The sequence below is a fragment of the Gossypium hirsutum genome, chromosome D07, assembly GCF_007990345.1.
Source record: "Gossypium hirsutum isolate 1008001.06 chromosome D07, Gossypium_hirsutum_v2.1, whole genome shotgun sequence".
Lineage (NCBI taxonomy): Eukaryota > Viridiplantae > Streptophyta > Magnoliopsida > Malvales > Malvaceae > Gossypium > Gossypium hirsutum.
The window spans coordinates 49,512,519-49,524,309 of NC_053443.1; the positions used below are offsets into that span (position 1 = coordinate 49,512,519).

The 11,791-nt window shown below is 34.6% G+C and overlaps 1 protein-coding gene across 3 annotated transcripts; it reads left to right on the forward strand.

Moving 5' to 3' along the window:
- The first annotated feature begins 8,754 nt into the window (after nt 1-8,754).
- On the forward strand, nt 8,755-11,494 carry LOC107954858 (F-box/kelch-repeat protein At5g60570). 3 transcript variants are annotated; one of them, XR_001699728.2, is made up of 4 exons: nt 8,755-9,094; nt 10,340-10,496; nt 10,824-10,893; nt 10,998-11,494. XR_001699728.2 is itself a non-coding variant. In XM_016890544.2 (3 exons), exons 2-3 carry the CDS (start codon nt 10,888-10,890, stop codon nt 11,256-11,258), a joined length of 267 nt encoding a protein of 88 aa, XP_016746033.2. In that variant the 5' UTR covers nt 8,781-9,094; nt 10,824-10,887; the 3' UTR covers nt 11,259-11,494. The 3 variants fall into 3 exon arrangements, 1 of the variants encoding a protein (XP_016746033.2); XR_005916323.1 differs by having other exon boundaries at nt 8,791-9,094; nt 9,325-10,496; XM_016890544.2 differs by lacking the exon at nt 10,340-10,496 and having other exon boundaries at nt 8,781-9,094.
- Nucleotides 11,495-11,791: the final 297 nt, after the last annotated feature.

The following is an 11,791-nucleotide window of genomic DNA, read 5'->3' on the forward strand; positions in this document are numbered from 1 at the left end:
CGTTCTTAGGCTATTTCTAATCTAGCACAACCTCAATCTTTCTAGGATCAACTCGGATCCCCTTGGCAGAAACCACGTGCCTTAGAAAAGTTACCTCTTGCAACCAGACTCACACTTGTTCAACTTAGTATAGAATTGTTTCTCTCAGAGTATGTAAAACACCACTCTAAGATGCTCATCATATTCATCTTCAGTCTTAGAGTAAACTAGAATATCGTCGATGAAGACCACGATGAATTGATCCAGATACGGCTGAAAAGCTCGGTTCATTAGATCCATGAATGTAGCTGGAGCATTTGTCAGACCAAAGGGCATCACTAGGAACTCGTAGTACCTATAACGAGTCCTAAATGTCTTCTTATGAATATCAACTTCCTTAACTCTAAGTTGATGATACCCATATCGAAAATCTATTTTTAAAAACACTAAGGCCCCTCAGAACTGATCAAACAAATCGTTAATCCTCGGAAGTGGATATTTATTCTTTACAGTCATTTTATTCAACTGTCAATAGTCAATGCACATTCTCATAGTACCATCCTTTTTCTTCACAAATAGAACCGGTGTCCCCCACGGAGACATACTAGGATGGATGAAATCACACGATTCAGGAGCTCTTGAAGTTGAGCCTGAAGCTCTGTAAGCTCCTTCGGTGCCATTTGGTGGGGAGCGATGGACACCAGAGCTGTACCCAATAAAAGCTCAATGCCAAACTCAACTTTTCGATTCGGAGGTAAACTCGGTAACTCCTTAGGAAAACATCTAGAAATTTCCTCACTGTTCTGATATCCCTAATGGAAGAGTCCTCAGAAACTGAAACATTGACGTAAGTCAAATATGCCTCACACACTTTTCGAACAATTTCTCAGCCACAAGAGCGAAGATCACATTAGACAAGTAATCTCGATGCTCACCGATCACAACCACTTCCTTATCATCCATGGTCCTTAGAACAACCCTCTTAGTTGCGTAATCCAAGCTAACTCGTTGCTCAACTAAGCAGTCCATACCCAGAATTAAGTCAAACTCTCCCAACGGTAGCTCCATCAAATTTGTCAGAAATACAGTCCCTTGTACTTCTAACGGAACATTCATATAAAGTCTATTTACTCGAACAGACTGCCCCAACGGACTCAGTACAGTAATCTCACTAGAAATACACTCAATAGAAATCCCCAAGGTTTCGAAAACAGTACTAGCTACAAAGGAATGTGTAGACCCTATGTCTATCAGAGCAGTATATAGAACATAAAAAAAAAGAACGTACCCATGATAACATCAGAGACGTCTCTATCCTCTCGGCATCGAGCAGCATAAACCAATGCAAGCTGCCTCACCTCAGTCTAATTAACACCTCTGTCCGGTGCTTTCTGTCCTCGACCCATACCAATACCACCCCTAGCCGGTCCACGGCCCCTAGATGGTTGCTGAACTGCCCTCTGAGGTTGTACAAAACTCGGTCCTAAAGCTTGCATCTAATTAACACGATTTGGACATTCTCTAATCAAATGATCCAAAGACCCTCACCTCAGGCAAGCCCCTAACCTCCTCCAACACTCGCCCAAATGGCGCCTACCACAGCCACCACAAGGCTGAATCCTAGTAGGAGTAATAGGAACCCCCACTCTAATAGGCCTATCGGTTCTGGCCCGTTTCTTGGGCCTATGAACAGAACTAGAGGGCTCTGAATCCCTCTTATTATTGCCTCTCTCACGATCCTTATTTTGGCACTCCACGCACTTAACCTCCTCGGCAATCTTCGCTTTATTCACCAAAACTGCAAACTCTCGCTCCCTGTATGGAGCAATCAATACCCTCAGATTATCCCTCAATTTATCCTTAAAATGGATGCATTTCTCATATTCAGATGCCACCATGCCTCGAGTGTAGTGGCTCAACATCAGAAACTCGTCACCGTACTCAGCCACAGATTTATCACCTTGTGTGATATTTATGAACTTACACTTACGAGCATCAACATAGCTCACGCCCACATACTTCCCTTGAAAGCCAGTCTTAAAATAATCCCAGTTCAGACGGTCCTGTTGAGTACCTCCCTCATCCGACAACCACCATTAATATGCCTCATCGCGAAGCAAAGAAACAACACCCTTTAGTTTCTACTTAGGAGTACAGACGAAGTCGTTCATAATCCTCTCAGTGGCCTTTTACCAATACTCGGCCACAGTAGGGGTGACTTTAGTGACCCCTCTAAACAGCTTAGTTCTATTGGACCGAAGTCATTCAGTTATCGACCCATAGCCCCTAGATCTAGAATGGGGCCCAACAATTCTCTCTAACACTCTTAACAAGGCTTGGGACAGTGCGTCGTTCCCAGTCGAGCGGCTTTGAGACACAGTCTTAGTAGCAGGTGAAACCGGTGTCTCACTTGTGTCTAAATTTAGCATACTGCCCAAAGAGGAAGACTCAGGTCGATCCCCCCAACTACCCCTATCACGTCCATGAAAACCATGACCACGAGTTCCAAGAACGCTCATCGTATATTTTCAAATTTATCTACATTATAAAATTTTATGCATCTGTTCCAGTATTTATTAGCAGATATTTTATGCTTAACTTATCAAAAATTCATAAATATTTTAGAGGTTTTAGTGTTTACTAACTCAGTACAATTTTAAAAAGTACTAACTACAATGTTTTCAGAAAGTTCTATCTAAATTCAAAAATATTTACTAGATTGACGTCGGAGACTCGGTATACCACATACTTACTCAAAATTATCAAAATTATTTCAAAACCTGCCTCTTTTAAAACATAATTTTGGAACCCAAAATTCAAAGCTCGAGTTTTATAACCTAGCTCTGATACCACTAAATGTAACACCCTAAATTCGGCCTAGACGTTATGACCGAATCCAAGAGTATTACATGGAAGGGTTTTGAAAACAGTGTTGTTTCGATAAAGCTTTTTTTAGTTGTTAGGTAAATCATCCAAGTTTTATGACTATTACTAAAAGCATTATTTAATTAATTCATTTGTCAAAACATAATTTACAGCGGAAGTCTTTAGAACTGTTATAATTTGGAAATCCAGTTTATATTTTTAAAAAACATTTGATTTCGTAAAACTGTGATTTTAGTTAAACGTCGCAATAAAAGTTAAAATGTATCCAAAACCAAAATAAAAATATTCAAACAGTCCATAGAGTCCAATAACTACAAAACTCCCTGAAATAATCCTTAAATAAATAAAAATCATTTTTATAGTTAGTTCACAAACTTGTGGTCACCATGAGGCTCCACTACACCAGGCTGCCTAATTCTGTGGATTACCTGAATAAAACAAACAAACAGATGTGAGTTTTCGTAAACTCAGTGTATAACCCAACAGAAATAGACATGCGACATACACAGATTTTCATGATCAGTAGGATATAAATTTGGACCTAAGCCCATAACGGATGCAGTTATCAGAATCAGATAAACAGAACAGATACAATGAGTCCTACCCCATCCTCTACACACCATCTCCGACTATCCCATCACACCATGTAGGGTTAAAAACACCCACCCATCCTTACACACCATATAGTGTCGATGCGACACATTACAGATAATATGCAGTCAAACTGTCAGAATATAGGCGACAAGTCACCATACATATTACTTCCTCCATACATACAATTTCCACCCCAAACACAAATACAAAATACAAATGCAAATATATTATAATAAACATGCTTAACATGCTCATATACAGATGGATACATAAATAATACAGTCAAACATACACTTAGTATCCTACTCAGATCAGTCTATCAGTATACCATAGTACACAAAATAGGGTTTGGTTAGCCCTTACCGACCCCACGGTAGGCCCGCAATCGATCGGAATGACCCGTGCGACCCTAGGGAAAATTTTAGAATTATGGGCTCATATGCTCGTGTGGCTTACCCAAATTGGCCTTATCCGTGTGGCCTACACGACCTAGCCCAAAACCCATACGCCCGTGTGGCCCACACGCCCAACACTCACACCATCACACGACCGTGTCCTACGCACGGTCATGCCTTCTTCAACCACATGGTTGTATCTTGCACATGGCTAACCACACGGCCAGGTACACATCCGTGTGGCGTCGACAGAATACTTTTTCAGCTTTCGTTGACGTTTAATTTTTGTGTTTAAAGTACACACCTGGTATATTTTTTATGCAAAAACACTCCCGAGACCACTAGAACCTAAAATTGACAAACCAAACTCCCAAAATCAGTTTATTTCTCAACTAACCCGAACCAACATAAATGAAAACCAACATAAATGAAAATGGTTCAATTCCAGTGTTCGTCACTTACCTACTACCCTGAATGATTTTGACCACGATTCCGCGAGAGGAGAGTCCCGTTCTTCTTGATTCACTGTTGCCAAAACCCGAAAATCAAACTAAGAACAGAAATATTAACAAGGATTATCACTAACCATTGCCACAGAAACGAACAAGAACTCACCCCCTTCGCTTACCTTAACAAACGGAGATATCAAGGATTCGTATCACCACAATTTGGAACATAGATTGACCGAATAAGGTAAAACAGAAAAAGAACTTTTAATGGGAAAGAACACAGAAGAAGAAAAAATGCCAGAGAGAAAAGACAATAAAAATTTGAAAAAAAATAGAAAAATAAAATATATGACAACATATCCCTTATTTTTCTCCCACTAACCCACTAACTCACAATTATCTCAGAATTTTAGCTCTACCGAAACTTTATCAGACAACCGAGCAAAAATTAACACTCACGCAGGAGTTCACACACAGAACCTCTAACACGTCAACTCCTTACCACCCAAACCAGCCAGCTCATTCTAATATGGATTAACAGACAATTTTATATAAGCTCACTCAACAAGGATAGGGCTAGGATTAGAAAAATAACAATATTGAAAATGCGAGACTTGAACCCAAGACCTCACACACACACCCAGAAGACTTAACTACTGAAGCTGATACATATTTGTATCAAATATTTACAGAAACAGAAATAAATTATTCAAGGCATTACACAAATACTAACCCTTAAAAAATATCATAAGGAGCACACTAATGTAAAAGAATTTGAAATATGATCTTTCGATGAAGAGGTAAAATTACTTGACATTTTACTTAGTCCAATTTCAAAATATTTAATAGTCAAATGTCTTAGTATATGTTAAAATTTAAATTTATATGTGAACCATAAGAAAAAAAATTTAACTATGAACAAAATCTAAGGTACTCAGAGGATAAGGTAATAGGTTTTTAAAATTTAATAATTCAATATAATTATTATATAATTATATAATTATAAATTATTATTTATTTGCAAATGAAAGCAAAAGGATGGAAGTTAATTATACAACAATCTAATTTCATATCAAAATAAAGAGTTTAATCTTTTAGTAGGCATGGATGAGAAGCAAGTGTAACATTCTACATCCAACCTAGATGTTACGGTAGAATATTGAGGAATTACGTGCGTTCGTAAAAAATCCAGAAACTTGGAACTCGAAAACGTTTTGTAAATCAAAACTTGATAATGGTATTTCCAGTTTTTGGGAAAAATTCTTTAATCGGTTAATTCATTTACATTTTAGAAAAACATTTATAAGATAAACTTACTTCTTGCAACGAAAATCTTAGGTTAACCGAGTTTTGGAAAAGTCATAACTTGGTTTTGAAATCTAATGTTTGCAATTCAAATTATAAAAATTTGAAAGAAAAAAGCGTTAAAGCAGTTTAAAGCGTGAAAAATAATCCAAAACATGAAACAGCCCCCAAAGTCCAAAAACATAGTCCAATGCAAAAAATAATTCATAAAAAATGAGCATGTTTAGAAGAGTTGCAATTTTCTATGTCCGAGCTCTACCACACCGATCCGTCCTATGTTTGAAGATTACCTGAGAGCAAACAAATAGAAAGTGAGCTTACGAGCTCAGTGTGTAACTTATTTCAATCAACAATTCAGACACATGAACTAATAGATAATATACAGAAATATGCTTAAATACAGAATCAGATACATTTCATTTATAGATGCATAACCAGATACAAAATCAAATCCTACCCCCATCTGCTACACACTATCTCCGTCCATCCCTACACACCAATTAGGGTAATAAATACTCATCCAGCCCCACACACCACTAAGTGATCGTATGTCACTTTTTAGAAAAATTGTAGTCTAGTTGCCAGAATCAGATAGGTATGGCAAAGCCACCAGAACAGTCATGTGGCATCAACCACCAGATAAGGCAAATTATTAAACTGTCAACACTTCTTCCGTAATCATAATCCCACCCTAATGCACATGCTAAACTAAACAAATATCGGATGAGTGTATGACATACATGCTATACACATCATGCTTTTACATACATATCATGCGTTCATATTTCACATTTAACAGAAACATAGCATCAAATAACACGATTTCCTGTCTTAATTGTACCATAAGGACCCTATAGAAAAGCTAAATTCGATTAGCACATCAAATATGATCCTAGGGAAAAATTTTAGAAAATGAGTCCACACGCCCGTGTGGCCCACAAGACCCAACTAGCCAGCTCGCATGGCCCCCACGACCTGACACACGGTCTCAGACACGCTCGTGTGGCCCATACGACCTAATTAACCTAAACCGTGTTCACACGGTCTGGCACATAGCTTGTCACACGGTCGTGTAGTGTCGATAATTCACTTTTCGGCTTCAAGCCATTTGCTATTTTTTGGGTTTTTTTATTACACACTTTGGTATTTTCTAATGTGAATCCAATCATGAGATACTCAAAACCTAAAATCCATATTCAAAATGCTTTAAATTAGTAACAAATCTCTAAATAAAATCATTAAAATGACCAAAAAATCAATCAGTAAAACCTTAACATCGCCAACAGTCACTGATCAAACAATCGACTACTTACCCGATTCGAACAACTTCCAACGAAAATTAATTTGCTGGAGGAACATTAATCTTGAGATTCTCACCTAAAACAAAATATTTCACAACGATTAAACTTTTTCCACAAGAAATAACCAAAACATCCATAAAATCCTTCCGTAAACTCGAAAGGCTAACGGCACGACGAATCTTAGAATAAAAGGGGTGAAGAGGAGCAAGGGATAAAACTAACAAGAAAATGTATAGAAAAGAAAAAAAAAGAACTGAAACAAAAAGAACAAGGAAGCAGAAAAAAAATGTAAAAAAGAAGGCTTGAGGGAACGGCAAGAGTAGTCAAAATTTGAGGATTTTTTTGGGATAAAACCCAAAAATAAATTTTAAAATAAATTAAAACCTACCCACAAAATCTAGTACACTAACACAGTCTAATCCAAGTTGCCCAGAATTCAGATTTCATCCAACCATTACCACATGTGCGACACATACATGGAGAAGCAAAAATATTCCTTATATATTTTGCTCACATAGAGACTCGAACATAAGTTGAGCGAAAATTAAATTTAAGCTCAATATACAGAGATAGAGATAGAAATAAAAATAGTAAAAATTTCAAAGAGTAAGATTTAAACACAAGACCTCAAACATCTATTCAAAGCACTTGACCATTGAAACAAATCACTTCACTTGACAATATTTAACAAATAAAAAACTCAAATTTTGAGGCGTTACAGCAAGAATTTGAACTAGTTTAAGGACGATTCATTGCCTCAAAAATTTAGAAAATTAAAGATAAATATCCTTAAAAAAAAGAAATATCATGAAAAGTGAAAATGGAAAAAAAATACAAATTCAAATTTGGTTGTAATTTAAAAATCCTTCATAAAAAAGAAGACATATGAAGAAGAATTTATGATTGAAGATGATATTTTAGAATGAAAAAAATAAAAAAAAAACATATAAATAAGAAAAGAATGAGGATGACTAACTCTAAGTTAACTTTAGAAAATAAAATTAAGATATAGACAAATTATATTTTTAATTCCTATAAGCATTTTATTGTTTATATTACTACATTTACATTTGAATCGTTTTTTATTTCATTATTATTCTAATATTGATACTTTTAATTTGACTTTATTTTTTTCTTAATTTTTTTTAAAAAAATATTTTTATTTTGAATTCAACATTAAAATTTATAATTTATTTAAAATTAATATTTAAAATTAATTTAATATAATTAATATTATTTTAATTATATTTGTATATATATTATTGTATTGTATTAAAATTTAACAATACTCATGTGCTTAGCATTTAAACTAGTATATATATATATATTAATTACCTTATAATTATATGTCATTATAAAATTTTATGAGCTCAAAACTTTACTATCATATTTAAAAGGTATTTCGAACAATCTCGTCCATTAATTATGCTAACATAGAATCAATACGACTTTCATTGCATATATCATAACTAAATTCATCCCTGATCTTATATATTAACACAATCAAATGACATAAATCAAGTATAGATGTGTAGTAAGGAAATTAGATGCAATGTGATCTAAACATGTCTATTTTCAACTGGTCTTTCTTAAACCTTAGTGAGATCAAACATTGCCAAAATCAGAGTGTGAATAAACAAAATAAATCTTATTTCTACAAAAATAACCTTAATATAAAAAAACCGAACTAACTAAAAATGTGTCTATAATAGAAAAATGATCTACCATAATTTGATATGTAACCTCCCAAACTCGGCCCATTAGTTATTGCTGAATTCTAAAGGCCACATTGGCGACTGAAATGGCCCAGTAAAAAAAGACCAGATTCTCAGAAACTTTCTTTTAAAAACATTTTCTTATTTTTCGAAAAAATTGTTGTACTCTTAGGGTGCGTTTGTTTGGTGTAAAATGTTTTCCGAAAAACATTTTACTTAATTTCCGGTGTTTGTTTGGGGGAAAATGAATTCCTTTAGGAAAACATTTTCCGAAACACGGTAAAATCAAAGCCATTCCTCCGGAAAATGTCTTACCAATTTCTAAGCCATAAGACATTTTCCATTCTCTTCTAAGCAGCAGTGGTTCTCCCTTCCTCAAAGCTTCCGCCTCTCCTCCTCATCTCTACCTCGCCATCTCTGTCTCTCAGCTTCGTCTTCCTTCTCCATCTTTCTGCTCCATAGATCTGTCGGTGAGTCACTCAAAAGCTTCAAGTTTTTTTTTTGGCTCAATTTCGCTTTCTCTTTAGTCTGATATAATGATCAACAAAATCAATTTTCTTTTCCTTTTTTCATAATTTATGAATTTTTAAGCTAGATTTTTAGTAATTGCTAGTGGATAAATGAAATGGGGTTATTGTTTATTGTTAAACCATGGAGGAATTTTATGAGTTTACAGCTTAAAATTGGTGGTTTTTGCTAGATTTTCCAGAAATCGGAAAAAGGATGAAAACTCATCCTCTTCTTCCCTACACCACTCGACCCCCACTTCTTCACTAAGGGAAGCTTTCCCTTTTAATTTTCTTGCTATTTTCTCTATAAAAATCTCAACATTTCCTTTCAGGTTTTTTTAACAAAATAAACTCATTGTTATATTTCTACCTTCAAAGCTTCAGTTTTTAGCTAAGGTTTTTTTTTTCAGCGATAAACTATTTTTTTGCTAATGTTGTTGGAATGGTATATAGGTTGTTCTTAATATTTCCTTAAATATACTATGATATTCTGAATGCCGTGGGTCTTATTTACTGGAATAAATTGTTAATGCTTTTATTCCTTTGCATTATAATTGATTCCATGGTTTAGTTTTAGCATTGAGTTAATGGATTAAAAGGAAGTATTGAGGTGATTATCTTTACTGTTAAGTTTTTGTTTAAAAATGTCAAATTGAGAGACTTTATGCTTGAGATTTGATCTTTTATTTCTTGAATATTAAAAATTGTTAGCAGCTCATATATAAAGACTTTATGCTTGAGAAACAAACCAATCAAAAATTCCAATAAGACTTTCAGTTCAATCCAAATTTCCTTAGAAAATTCAATGTTAAATTAAGTTTGACTACTAGAAGATCTCTGCCATTATGCTGATTATTAAATACCTTTTTATATGACTATTTTAATGGAATAAGTTATTGTAATTGGTTGCAACGATGTAGGAATTTTGATGGTTAAACGATGTAGGAATTTTGTGGGTTTACAGCTTAAAAAATTGGTGGTTTCAATTGGATGGGGTTATTCTTCAAAATGGACATAAAATTTTTACTTTTTCAGAAATAAGTACTAGGTTACTTTGGTTAAACTAAGACCTGATTTGGTTAGTTTGGCTTGCAACTTTGGTAAGAAAAACAAGTGCTTTAATTATATATATTATGCATATGTTTTTCAGTTTTTTTATTACAGTAATAATATGAGCCATGTATATGTATGTATATACTGTTGCAGGAGTCAAGACCGCAGGAAGAAGTATAGCATTTATCAGTGGGTGAAAACACAAATGGGGACCATCCTTTTAGAAAGAAAGAAAAAACTGATGAAATATTAATGCACATTGGATATTCATGAATTTGATTAACTACTGCAGATATAATGGTGCATAATGGTATTTGTTTTTGCAAATTATTGATTTGCTTCAGTTTGTTTCAGTGTCAAATTTCTGTTAATGTATATCTTTGTTGAACTTTGGTAAAGGTTTTGACATGTTTTAAGTATATATTACATGTTGCAAATTTTTGCCTGATGATATGGTCTGAGATCTTATATTTTGGACTCGTTTTCATATGCCAATTGTTTGTGAAATGAGTTGGTAACATGCTGAACATGTTTAAGAGCATGTAGGAGACCATTAGCATATCTTGAAATTCTATTTTCTGCACTTCTACTCTTTTGTCTCGAGACTATAAGAACATTTTATTGCATTTTTTGGCAGAGGTCTAGAGACAATATTAAGACAAGGTCATGGAGGAAGATAGAAAATATGTACCCTGGTCGCGATGCAGGTACGTTTCATCCTGCTATGCGTTCACCTCCTTTAGTTGCTGTTGTAAATAATCAGCTTTACTCTGCTGATCAAGCAACTAATGAAGTTAAGAAATATGATAAGGTTAATAACTCATGGAGTGTTGTGAAGAGACTACCTGTGAGGGCGGACTCTTCCTACGGTTGGGGGCTGGCATTTAAAGCATGCGGAAACAGTTTACTAGTAGTAGGAGCTGGAGGTCATGAAGGGCATGATGATGGAGTAATTGTTCTGCATTCTTGGAATCCAGAGGAGGGAAACAGGGATGGACAAGAGTGGAATGTGCTTGCTGTCAAGGCACGGACAGGTGCTTTTGTGTATAATTGTGCGGTAATGGGCTGTTAATAAGAGTTGCTGCATCTTTGGTGCAAACATTGACATCTGGAAGACCAAGATCAACGATCCTCTATCTGTTATAATTTTTATTGTCTCAGTATCATTAATTTTATTGTTCTTTTTCCCATTTTATGATTCAGAAGAATAATTGACCTCGAATCAATTTCTTAAAGTTATCAGCCGATTGTGTTGATCCCTCTATTGCAAGCATTAACCTCAAACTAAGTAATGACTGGTTCCATTTATCTTGTACTTTGGCATTGAATTCATTTCTCGTAATTGCTTTTATGCTGAGCGTAATTTCATCAGGAGATCACTACAATTGATTCACTACTAATTAGTAAATTTCGGAAGTAGTTTGCAATGCTTTTATATTTTAATAATTGAGTATTATTATATATTTAATTTGATTTATTTATAAATAAATTATTGCAATATATGTAAAAACAATTTAAAATATAAAAATTTATTAATATATATTAATATATGTAAAAACAACTTTTCCGGAAAATATTTTCAGTAAATCTGCCAAACAGCAGAAA